General features: G+C 48.1%; 1 protein-coding gene across 3 annotated transcripts in view; it reads right to left on the bottom strand.

Annotated features, from left to right (window-relative positions):
* The window catches only part of LOC139392256 (sterol regulatory element-binding protein cleavage-activating protein-like), a 29043-nt gene that overhangs the window by 5273 nt on the left and 10955 nt on the right, over positions 1–12815 (bottom strand). For all 3 annotated transcript variants that reach the window (XM_071140114.1, XM_071140131.1, XM_071140122.1), the window contains exons 3-16: positions 12336–12456; positions 11952–12109; positions 11624–11844; positions 8627–8905; positions 7680–7806; positions 6778–6890; positions 5797–5891; positions 5539–5637; positions 5035–5247; positions 4207–4586; positions 3904–4050; positions 1252–1453; positions 962–1077; positions 78–579 (exon numbers count right to left, since the gene is read on the bottom strand). In XM_071140114.1, coding sequence (XP_070996215.1) covers positions 78–579; positions 962–1077; positions 1252–1453; positions 3904–4050; positions 4207–4586; positions 5035–5247; positions 5539–5637; positions 5797–5891; positions 6778–6890; positions 7680–7806; positions 8627–8905; positions 11624–11844; positions 11952–12109; positions 12336–12456 — 2773 coding nt within the window. The remainder of the gene's footprint in view (positions 1–77; positions 580–961; positions 1078–1251; positions 1454–3903; positions 4051–4206; positions 4587–5034; positions 5248–5538; positions 5638–5796; positions 5892–6777; positions 6891–7679; positions 7807–8626; positions 8906–11623; positions 11845–11951; positions 12110–12335; positions 12457–12815) is intronic.

Below are 12815 nucleotides of genomic sequence, written 5' to 3'. Positions count from 1 at the left end.
TTCTTTCTGTTCTACAAGGGAGCATCATAAAGTGTCTAGTGACGGTGTAGGGGGGTTGATTTGGGATTGGGTCTCACCTCTAGTTTGCCGTTGCTCCTCCCAGCAACGATGAGGTTCCCCCGGAGCTCCATGGCCCACACGGCACTTTCCCAGTCCGGGGTTTCCTGGCTCTGTGGAGCAGGGGGCTGGATGTACCCCAGGCTGCGTCTCCTCTGGGGTGGGGGTCCCGACAGGGGTGAGGGGTAGGAGGCCGTGAGGCCCGGCGAGGGAGGCTCGTGCTCCAGGTAGGCCTTCTCCACCAGCCCCCCGAAGTCAAAGCCATCCCTAGGCGGGGTGAGGAGGAGGTGGGAGGGGGGCTGGGAGTCGAAGTTGGTGTCGATGAGGGGGGTGAGGTCGGGTTGGTTCTCAAAGAGGGCAGGACGTGGGGTGGTCCGCCGCCTGAGGGGGTAGCCCTCGCCCTCGTCGAAAACCCCGCCCCCTGGTTCTGTCCCGCCCCCCAGATTTTCAGGTTCGGCCACACCCACGGCGTCCCAACCATCCCGCTGCTCCCAGCAGCCACTGCTGCTACTCCGCCGCAGCCTGACAGAGAGACAGTTTAATGTTCAGACCAGGAGGCTGGATATGCATATAGGAGAACAGGTTGGAAGACCATGTAGAAATAAATAAAAGGACATGGGAATGGGACGAAAGGAGAACACATAAAAACTATGCTGAAAAAAAACAACATCTAATGACTTGTACTTACATATGTAAAATTAATATTGTACATTTATTATTAAAATAATACAAGTTGTACTCCAAAGAGGTGGGTGGTGCCAGGCCAAAAAATATAACACATTATGCATGAACACAAGCATGAACTGTCCATAGGTGTGTGTATGTACGTGTGTGTATGTAATCCTGTATTGGCCAAGGTGACCTTGTGGATATGGTATGTGGACACGCTGTGTGCGTGTCTTACCCATGTTTAGGAATGACGGTGAGGCAGTCTCCAGTCTGAGTGTCCCACACACGGATCTGTCCTGCCAGACAACAACTGGCCAACAGCATGCCGTCACTCGCCAGACACTCTATATCCTAGTGTGTGTGTGTGTGTGTGTGTGTGTGTGTGTGTGTGTGTGTGTGTGAGTGAGTGTGAGAGTGAGTGTGAGAGTGAGAGAGAGAGAGAACGCAGAGGAGAGATACTTGTAAATATTCATGCAAATGAACAATGGTATTTGTGTCAGCGTGTGTGTGCGCCCAGTCTCTCACCATGCTGTGTCCACACAGCAGCAGGGGGGAGATCTCGCTGATGGGTGGCGAGTAGCCGTAGTCGTCACAGGGCAGGTCACCGCGACGACGACGCCCGTGGGCCACGCCGTTCTGGCCGTAGTTGCGGGAACAGAGGACCCGGTAGAGACAGAAGAGCAGCAGCACCAGCAGAACCCCTGCCGCCAGGCCCAGAGCTGCTACCCTAAAGAGAGAGAGAGACAGACAGGGTTAATAACCTGTTTGCTGCCTTCTCCATACGTGCCAATAAAGCTGGTTTGGATTGCACTGACAGAGAGAGAGCGGGTTAAGCGTGTGAAGAGAGAGCACGTTAGAGACAGAGAGTACCAATGACGGGGAGACCAAGCCATCACGTAGCCCACAGAGCATCTTACAATAGAAAGACTTGAACATTGAGAACGGTGTGAACTTGACGCAATGACGTACCGACATAAATCATCAGCTCGTCAGAATGACATTCCATAACATGACCGGACTGTTCATTGTCCCCCCCCCCCCCGTGAGGAAAGCCTGGAAAGCAGATGTAATGAGTCCAGTGTGTCCCTCTAGTGGAGACGGGGGTAAAGGCAGAAGCCTAAACAGCACCTGTAGTGTAGAATGAGTCACTGTCATGACAACAGGGCCTGACGCACTGGTGTGACCAGCTCGACGTGCAATACCAGTTCTGAAACCACGGCAGAGTCTGATTGGTCCAGCACACGTACTCTCCCACACATGTTCATGCATGGAGTCAGCGTGTACACACTGACTTTATTGTCCCCTTAGGGAAACGTTGTACCCATGTGGTGTGCACACTGGCTGCACATGTTCAAGCCAATTAGACATCTTCAGTGGAAGTATGCATATGTGGACCGTTGACAGCCAGGGACAAAATGGCTGTTTTTCCTCACCTTAAGGTTGCACTTCAATTCACACGACAACAGAAAGCAGCCTTTCCATTCACACAACAACAGAAAGCAGCCTTTCCATTCACACGACAACAGAAAGCAGCCTTTCCATTCACACGACAACAGAAAGCAGCCTTTCCATTCACACGACAACAGAAAGCAGCCTTTCCATTCACACGACAACAGAAAGCAGCCTTTCCATTTGAGGCTTGAAATGTTAGAAAATTATCATATTAATAATAATAATAAAAGTGTATTAAAATATTATTAATAATAAAAGTGCCTAACATTGATTGGCAACCAGTTTATTTTTTTATGACTATTGTAAACAGGCTGAGGGAGATTCTCTGAAAATAACAGAGTCCACCTAAGCAAGAGTTCCAGGAAACCGTCTTTGATTGGACAACCATAGATACGACAGATCCTACTTTATTCTGGAAGAACCATCCAGGCCCCTCCTCCTTGACCTGACCCAACAATTCTAATAGATCAATCTCCATCTGTGCCTGGCCTGTGTTCCAGAGATGACCTTCACCACTGTGACCTTTATCTCAGATATGAACCGTGAACACGGATCTGGGTTTCACAGATGACCATGACCTGATGAATATGATTCAAACCGCCCACGTCCAATGAAAAACCTCCCTGGAGTTACACATCACAGTGGACACAGTTCCAATGTTGGATCCATTTTAATATGCTATTGGTCAAGGACGTAGTATACTGCAGGAAAATGGTCTTTGAAAACAATATTCCCACCCTCACGTCTCAAGCAGCACAGCACCCCCCTGCATAATTCTGTTTGTTCTAATAGAAACATTGACGTTAGCCGTACTGTACTGCCTTACTTTGAGGAACCTTTGCCCCCTACTAGGGAGAACACAGTTGAGAGACCGTTTCACTCAGTCCAAAAACCACACCAACCATCACCCACTCCACCATGACATCATCAACCCACGGACATCTTACGAGTAACCTGACAGCCAATCAGATGAGCCGGTAGACAGGGCCAAAGTCTGAGTCAGTGAGGGAGTTCATTTTGCATGGCCCTGTGCCCCGGGTGGGTGGGGGCACCGATGCAAAACCAACCTCGCCCAATAGCCAATCAACTCAACTATAGAGATAAGAGAAAAAAAACAATTTCCTTTCTTCCTACCTTTTTTGAGATAACCAGACTGTTTGGCCTTGTTTTGTTTGCAAGGTTAGAAAGAGAGGAAGAAGAGAGAGGTGTGGGACTAGCGTTGCAAATCCTGGTTGGATGCTTCCGGATTTCCTGCTTATTCCTTCCTGATTCTGGGAATCCTCCAACCAGGATTTGGGGAAAACCAGGGAATTTATTGAAAGTTTCCAGAATTTTGCAACCCTACTTGGGACAAATGTAGGCCTATACTGTATGAGATGTGGGTTTGGACTGTGTGGATTATCACTGTATCTCTTGGCCTTGAAGCCATAATCGTTTACTATAACATTGATCTTTCCCCTGCATGGACTTTGAAGTGGTGTGCACTGTGCATGGGTGTGTGTGTGCATGGGTGTGTGTGTATGTGTGTGTGTGTGTGTGTGTGTGTGTGTGTGTGTGTGTGTGTGTGTGTGTGTGTGTGTGTGTGTGTGTGTGTGTGTGTGTGTGTATTTGAAAAACATGAAGTGCATGGATGGTGGTAGGGGGAATATTGGTCAATCTGTAGTTTGAAGGAGTTGGATATAGAGGTTGGTGTGTGTGTGTGTGTGTGAGTATGTCGATACTGACTTGTAGAGCGTGAGGTCTGCGGGCAGGTCGTTAGTTTTGAGGCTGGGCGGCGGGGGGTGGCGTGTGTCCTGGGGGTGACGTGTCTCAATGGCCTCCCGGGGGCTCAGGTGGAGCGTGATGGGGATGACAGGCAGGATGCTGATGTATCTGTGGGACAGAAAGGTAACAAAATTCCATTTCCTAACATTAAACAATGAATTCAACCTAACCCAAAAGCATGGTAAATAGGGTCAACAGTGACACACACACTATGCACATAAGCTCACATACACCCAGTAACTCATTCCAACTCCCCTGACCTACCTCTTTGCCAGAGTAATATTATAGTAGCTGAAGAGCGAGGGCCAGTGTCTGAAAGACAGCCTCCTCCAGCCCTCCTCATCCTCCGCCCCCCAGCTGATCTGGGGCACCAGGGGTACTCCTTCCCTGGGGGCCCCGTGGTGGCCCTGGGACTGGTTCTCTGGAAGCGGGGTGGGTTCAGCGGGGGCGGGGAGGACACTGAGGGTGCCGGCGGGGTCCCCTCCTGGTCCAGGGAAGACCGGGGCTACTCCCAGGTGCGGAGGCAGACCCCCGGCCCCGCCATCCCCCAGGGGGCTCTGCTCTGACACCTGGGCTGCCAGGTAGGTACGGAGGCCAGCGGGGTCCGTGTAGGCCAGGATGCCAATCCAGATCACTGTACCCACCTACAATAATACAGGGATAGAGGGACATGTCAACGCATACAGAGGACTACTTCAAGGAAGTACTGGAAATGTTCAGACAGTCATACAGAGACAAATACTGACAGGCAAGACAGATCGTAACACACGCAGACACGACGGCCCAACAGACTGACTCTCTGTGAAAAGGCCATGAGACAGTCACCCTCAAGGCTTTTTCACACTGCATGTTCTTATCCCAGTGCTAACTCACCCTCCTTTCACACGAGCATTTGTTAACACTGGACTAAGTGAAACTAGGGTCGCAAAATTCCAGAAAATCCAGTTGGAAGATTCCCGGAATCAGACGGGAATAAGAAGGAAATCAGGAGTCTTCCAATCCTAATTTCTGAAAAGCCTGTGCATTTTCCAAAAGAATCGTGCAACCCTAACTTAAACGATCTTTTCAGGAGGTGCCTCCAGCCAGTCTCACCATGATGAAGCGCTGGGCCAGACGCGTGCGGGCCAGGAAGTAGACCACACGGAGCCTCTTGGGCAGGCGCAGGTTCCTGAAGGCGGGCGTCTGCAGGGTGATGGTGTGGGGCGAGGGCCGTGGGGGAGGAGGCGCCTCCCGAGGGCGCAGGGGGCCCGGTTTGGGAAGGGGCATCCCCGCCTCGGCCGGAAGACGCCGGTTCAGATCGGCCAACTGTGTGTGAGAGGACAGTTTTAGGGAGCGTGGGCATGTGGGAGTGTGCAACACGTATGAGAGAACAAGTATGTGAGTACATGTGTATGAATTAGTGTTAGAGTATGCATGTGTATATCACTGTAACAGGGGAACAAGGTGGATAAAGACTGTCAATATTTTAAAGAGCACTGTAGACTGAGGAAATGACTCGTCTCAAGAGATCTCACCTTCACATGGCAAATGTGTGTGTGTGTCTATAACCTCACTTCCATGCTGTAAATTACTAAGGAAAGGTGTGTGTGTGTTCACCTCCATGCGTCGGATGTCAATGGAAAGAACTGTGGTGAAGAAAAACATCTGAAGGAAGAAGTCAGACACCAGTCCCACCACAGCAAACAGACAGAACTCCTGGAAACACAGAAATAAACAGCAGGCCACTCAAAACATACACAGTAAAAGTGGGTGTGTGCATGTTGTGTGGCAGTATGCTCTACTCTGTCTATGTGAATGAAAGTGTGCGTCAACCTGTGTTCATACGCCAGTGTGTGATAGATGTGTGTGTGTTACCTGGATAGCAGGCACCAGGGTGAAATATCCTATGAGGATGATGCACAGCTCTGTGGCCATGTTCTTCATGATAGACCAGCTCTCATTACTAAGGCCTGGAGAGGGACAACACAATACCACATTAACAAATGCTTGGATTTCTCTCTCACTCTCACACACACACACTCTCACACACACACACACACACACACACACACACACACACACACACACACACACACACACACACACACACACACACACACACACACACACACACACACACACACACACACACACACACACACACACACACACACACGTTTTGTTCTTCTATCCTCTTGGGGACCTAAAATTAATTTCCATTCTAAATCTTATTTTCCCTAACCCCTAACACTTATCATAACTCTAACCTGTAACCCTAGCCCCTTACCCCAATTGTTATTATCATACATATATATATATACCGATTTTGTCATATCCAACTGGTAGTTACAGTCTTGTCCGTCACTGCAACTCCATACGGTCTCGGGAGAGGCGAAGGTCGAGAGCCATGCGTCCTCCGAAACACAACCCTGCCAATCCGCACTGCTTCTTGACACACTGCTCGCTTAACCCAGAAGCCAGTCGCATCAATATTTCGGAGGAAACCGAAGTCAGCGTGCATGCGCCCGGTCCGCAACAAGGAGTCGCTAGAGCGCAATGGGACAAGGACATCCCGGCCGGCCAAACCCTCCCCTAACCCGGACGACGCTGGGAAAATTGTGTCCCGGTTGCAGCTGGCTGCGAAACAGCCCGGGATCGAACCCTGGTCTGTAGGGACGCCTCAATCACGATGTAGTACCTTAAACCACTACACCACTCAGGAGGGACCCTTACCCTAATTCTAACCTTAAAACACCCTTTGTCATCATGGGGCCATGGGAAAGATAATTTTCCTTGTTTTACTAATCCTTGTGGGGACTCATGGGGATAGAAGAACCAACCCACACACACTCTTACCCTGAGCGATACGTAGTTTGACCTCCAGGTCAACAGGGGTGGACACCACAGACTTGGTGAGAACCAGGACGTTCTCCAGCCCTATCACCACCACCAGATAGGGGAAGATCTCACTGACAGAGAGAGAGACAACATGATTACAAGGCTGTTGTGAATAATACTTCATCATCTCATTTGAGTAACCAGTGCTCTCAGAGTACTTATTTGTGGATCAGGTGATTGATGCAAGTTTGGATGTTAGGGTGGGAGAGAGGTCAGGTTTTTCAATTTGATTGATTTGATTGTTGTCATTATGTTTGTGGTACAAATAAAAAAACAGGTTAAAAATAGGAAATGGGACATTTAGTAGACAAGAGTACAGATGAAGAAAGAGAGAAGGGACGACTGAAGACAGACAAGGTTTGACGGACAGTAAACCAGAGATATGCTATCATGACACGTGAAGATAAGGGTTGGAGGTCAGTACGGAACAAAACTTCACCACAGAAGATAAAGACTAAATGCGCGTGTTATGTGGCCATTGTGTCAATATGCACAACAGTGGGTATGTAGGTCTATGTGCGTGTGGACCCTGGAATCTTGATCAATGAGATTTGGATGGTGTGAGATGGTCATGCCATCCTCTACATTCCAATAAGCTGGGTGTGATTGGCCAGGTACGCCACATCAATATCTATCCCCGCCCTCTAAAGAATCCCTCCTCCCCTTTAAGTCCACATCTGTTGCCCTTGGTAACACAGTCCCCTGCCACTCACTGTACATTAACATCTGCAGTCCCACAGTAATCCATACAGCTCAATGAGCAGGAGATGGTCAGGGGATTTTAGTGTGAGAGTGTGTGTGAGTTAGTAAGTGTGTGGGCATGCTTTTGTTGTGTGTGTGTGTGTGTGTGTGTTTCTTACCCTCCATTGAGTGTGGGCGTCAGGCCGAACAGGGTGCAGAGCCCCACAGACATAAGCAGAGAGCTGAGCACTGTTACCACGGCAGCCAGCGCCAAGCCCCATTTTGACTTCACCATGTCAATCTTACCTGGAGAGAGGAAGAAGTAGAGTTAACATAGACAGAGTTTACACACACTGAGAGGAAAGAGTTAACATAGACAGAGGCTACACACACTGAGAGGAAAGAGTTAACATAGACAGAGGCTACACACACTGAGAGGAAAGAGTTAACATAGACAGAGTTTACACACACTGAGAGGAAAGACTTAACATAGACAGAGTTTACACACACCGAGAGGAAAGAGTTAACATAGACAGAGTCTACACACACTACAAAGAAGAATGTCTCTGAGCATGAGAGTTTATGCAGCTCTTAGTTGAAATGTGGTTTGTGTACAGTAGACTGTGTGTGTGTGTGTGTGTGTGTGTGTGTGTGTGTGTGTGTGTGTGTGTGTGTGTGTGTGTGTGTGTGTGTGTGTGTGTGTGTGTGTGTGTGTGTGTGTCAGCATATTGTTGGTGAGTCTTATCATGGTAGATTCGTATGGTGGTCTAGTGTTCCTGTATAGGGGATTATCCCTGCACTAGACAGGAACAGCCTTGGCTAGGACTCAGTCAAACACACACACTAATCTGGGTCTTGGCTCTGTGGGCTTAACCGGGCACAATATCCCAGAGAAAACGAGGGGCCCCCAAAGCAAGAAAGTTGACTTCAGCATTTCATTTGAAACCAATTTCCCCCCACCGGCCTTAGTAATGGGACACATTACTTCAAGGAAGGAGGGATGGAAAGAAGGATGCATCTTTAACTAATTGAAACTAAGCCAACTCTTTCAGATCAGTGCAGATGAAGTGAACCTCTAAACTATTGAGATGCCCCCGTAGCACCCAGACTCCAGTCAGAGACTTACGTGTGGAGAAGTAGATGTAGGCAAACAGTATGATGTAGGTGGTGACCAGAGGGATGAGCTCGGCCATGCCTATCTCCTCCTTGAAGTGCACATGCACCATGTGGTCCTCGCGTAGGCTGCAGTTCACCGAGGGGTGCAGCTGGCGGAGACGTGCCCGCAGGCTAGACAGGAACCTGGCGTCGTAGCTGCCCAGGACCATGGTGATGGTGTAGGTGACCACTCTCTTCCTGCTGTACAGACTCACCCCTGTGTGTTTCACCGGGACGCCAAACAGCAGGTCTAACACACACACACACACACACACAATTAGCATTGAACAATATCAGCATTACCAGTCTGCCTGACACTAGTTGGGGCCAGTGTATGTGAGCAGTGAGGAGCGTGCCCAATTTGACTGGAGCACGGAGTGAGATTTCCAAAAGGCTGGAGCGTCGGCCATCTTGCCCGCTCCAAAAAAGTAACGCTCACTTCAGGAGCTCAGGGCATGTCCAGCCCAGCATGTATTTGTAGTCTACTTGTGTGTTGCTATATGCCCATGCTTTAGCTATAGCTATGGAGTTCACTAAATATTTTTATAAAGAAACTGATAAAACACACAGGTGCAAAACAAAGGTGACCGAAAGCAAGAGAGGGAGTGTGGTGATGTAGAGTCTACAACCACAGAATCATTGTGGAATCTGACACGTTTACCGAAAGCATGATAGTATACTTACTACATGCACATGCTGAAAGAAAGGAACAAGGTTTATAGATAACTAAAGTGTGTCATTGTAGCAAAGTATTTATAAACAAAAAAAATCTGATCTCTTAGAAGAGATCTATAAAATAGTCCATAAATATTTTGGCCCAATAGGCCTGGTAATGTTACATTCCCACTTTCAAGGAGCTTTCCGTTTTGCTTGGTTTATTTTGCCTAAAAACCTTTAGGCCTACCTATAGAACATTTTTAAAACATATCAGCTCAGGCTGGCAAGAGTGGCCAAAAGGGTGTTTAGCATCCCCAGTTGCTCTGCAAGCGTGGAGAGGGAATTCTCTGCTGCTGACCTCTCCAGGAACCATCACACGAAGACACAGACGGGCGTGTATTCAAAACATTTATTAAAAGGCACTGTAGACAGAGTAATAAGGCATTTTTTCATTTAATTTGTTTTTAATTATAAGTAAGTCACAGCCTAAGTGTACAATTAACAGACTATAATGATTTAATACAACTAAATGTTGTTTAAATGCTGAGCGCTTTATGTTCCTACCAGCCTGGTGTCGCATTCACAAATGCATGTATTTCTTTATAAGCTATAGCCTTGAAATAATTGAAATAATAGCCTAAATAATTCATTTTTGTTAATTCTTAGGCTCCCTGTCTGGCTCCTGACCTATTTAGAGTGTTTATATGCTGTTTAATATAACATGTAGCCTATTTTAAATTATGTTCGCTTCTTACATTCACCTTTACATGTTTATTCAAATACCTTTCATTCAAATCCATATGGTTTGGTTTCAATACTTTAAAAAACAATTGGTACACCATAGTGCCCTCAAAGCTCATCACTAAGCTAAGGACCCTGGGACTAAACACCTCCCTCTGCAACTGGATCCTGGACTTCCTGATGGGCCGCCCCCAGCTGGTAAGGGTAGGTAACAACACATCCACCACGCTGATTCTCAACATGAGGGCCCCTCAGGGATGCGTGCTCAGTCCCCTCCTGTACTCCCTGTTCACCCATGACTACATGGCCAAGCACGACTCCAACACCACCATTAAGTTTGCCGACGCCAATGATGAGACAGCCTATAGGGAGGAGGTCAGAGACCTGGCAGTGTGGTGCCAGGATAACAACCTCTCCCTCAACGTGATCAAGACAAAGATGATTGTGGACTACAGGAAAAGGAGGGCCGAGCACGTCCCCATTCTCATCGATCGGGCTCTCGTGGAGCAGGTTGAGAGATTCAAGTTCCTTGGTGTCCACATCACCAATGACTATCATTATCCAAACACAACAACACAGTCGTGTTGGCATGGGTCCTCAGATCCTCAAAAAGTTCTACAGCCAACGAGAGCATCCTGACTAGTTGCATAAGTTCCTGGCATGGAAACTGCTCGGCCTCCAACCGCAAGGCACTACAGAGGGTAGTACATACGGCCCAGTACATCACTGGGGCCAAGCTTCCTGCCATCCAGGACCTCTATAGCAGGTGGTGTCAGAGGAAGGCCCTAAAAATTGCCCAAGACTCCAGTCACCTTAGTCATAGACTGTTCTCTCAGCTACTGCACCGCAAACGGTACCAGAGTGCCGAGTCTAGGTCCAAAAGGCTTCTTAACAGCTGCTACCCCCAAGTCAAAAGGCTATCCGGACTATTTGCATTGAACCCCCCACCCCCACGCTGCTGTTACTCTCTGTTTATTATCTATGCATAGTTACTTTACCTCTACCTACACGTAGATATTACCCATATTACCTCGACTAACCTGTGCCCCTGCACATTGACTCTGTACCGGTACTCCTTGTATATAGGCCGTCAATGTAAATAAGAATATGTTCTTAATTAACTGACTTGCCTAGTTAAATAAAAGTTAAATATAGCCTCGCTACTGTCATTTTATTGTTGCTCTTCAATCATTTGTTATTTTTCACTAGCAAATACTTTAACACTTATTTTTCTTAAAACTGCATTGTTGGTTAAGGGCTTGTAAGTAAGCATTTCACTGTAAGGTCTACTACACCTGTTGTATTTGGCGCATGTGACAAATACAATTTGATTTCTAGGTCCAGGTAGTCACAAAAATAGATGGGTGTTGGTTAAATTGTGATTTTAATAAATGGAGCGAATTTGGAGCGGGTTTTTAGAGGAAAGGACATCGAGCGCAAGCACCGCTCCATTAGTGATGAGCGGCTCTGCTCACACGCTCCGGTTGGGGCTCAATGAGCACTAGCTCATACTTCCTCTGCTCTGCCCTCCATTTACCTCACCCCTTCCCTCCCTTCCTCCCCTCTCTACCTCTCAGTGTGGCGGAGGTGTGCAGTCCTTTGGGTTCGTGCTGGTGGACGGTCTTCAGCAGGTCGGGGTCAGAGTCAAACAGCTCCCGCTGGTTCTGCCAGTAGTTGCCGGGGGAGACCAGCAGACAACCGTGCTCCGGCAGCACTCTCTGCATACGCCGTAACCCCGGCAACAGGTCCGTCACCTGCAGGCAGAGCGCCTCCAAGCTCCTGATCCCAGAACTGCAAAAAGATGAGAGGTAAGTCCGGTCAAGTCAAGGCGCATTTTAAGATAGAGCAAGCTAAAGGTGGGGGAGAGACATTGGATGTGCGTGTGTAGTTTCCCATACCCGTCGTCGTGTACATGGTTGCGGATCTCCTCCAGCAGGCTGAATACACGGCCCAGTGGGGAGCGGAACACGTCCACAGGGACCAGCGTACTGTCCCAGGGAGACACAGCTGCCTTCACCAGGACCGGCTGGATGTAGGCCACCGGAGGACCCCGATACTGGAGGAACAGAGCAATAGAGGGTTTTGAAAAACATGTCAGAGAAGCGAATGAGTTAGTTATTTTACAGTCCCTTTTTCAGTTGGTATTTCAAAGAATTCAATGCAAATAGTACTTGGTGGTGTTAGTTTAATTTTGAAAGATTATGATGTTACAAATGTACCATGTCAACAGTCAAGCCATGTAGATACTGTAAGTGGGGTGATCTTTTAACCATGAGTCTTACCCAGTCAGGCTGCTCGCCGAGGTCTCCCTGGGGCTCATGGGAAGGAACGGTGTAATCTCGGACCCGTGTGGTGAATTCCACCGGCCCGGTTCCCGGCAGAGGCAGCCGCAGCAGGGGGTAACTGAGAGAGGGGGGAGAGAGCGTTGACATGGGAGAACATGGGATTAGAGAATAAGTGACAGTTGGGTCTGAATATTAGTTACAGGCCTGAGTATTGCGAAATCTTATCACAGCACTAAAATATACACCCTCTACCAAAATGATCATTGCCTTACAGTTAAATGTATGTACACTGAACAAAAACATAAAACTGCAATATGGAACAATTTCAAAGATTTTACTGAGTTACAGTTCATATAAGGAAATCAGTCAATTGAAATAAATTCAGGCCCTAATCTATGGATTTCACATGACTGGGAATACAGATATGCATCAGTTGGTCACAGATACCTTAAAAGAAATGGTAGGGGCGTGGATCAG

Source organism: Oncorhynchus clarkii, chromosome 3 (genome assembly GCF_045791955.1).
Source record: "Oncorhynchus clarkii lewisi isolate Uvic-CL-2024 chromosome 3, UVic_Ocla_1.0, whole genome shotgun sequence".
NCBI classification, from domain to species: Eukaryota; Metazoa; Chordata; class Actinopteri; order Salmoniformes; family Salmonidae; genus Oncorhynchus; species Oncorhynchus clarkii.
The sequence above is the reverse complement of the archived record's forward strand: the minus strand, read 5'-3'. Positions and strand labels throughout refer to the sequence as shown.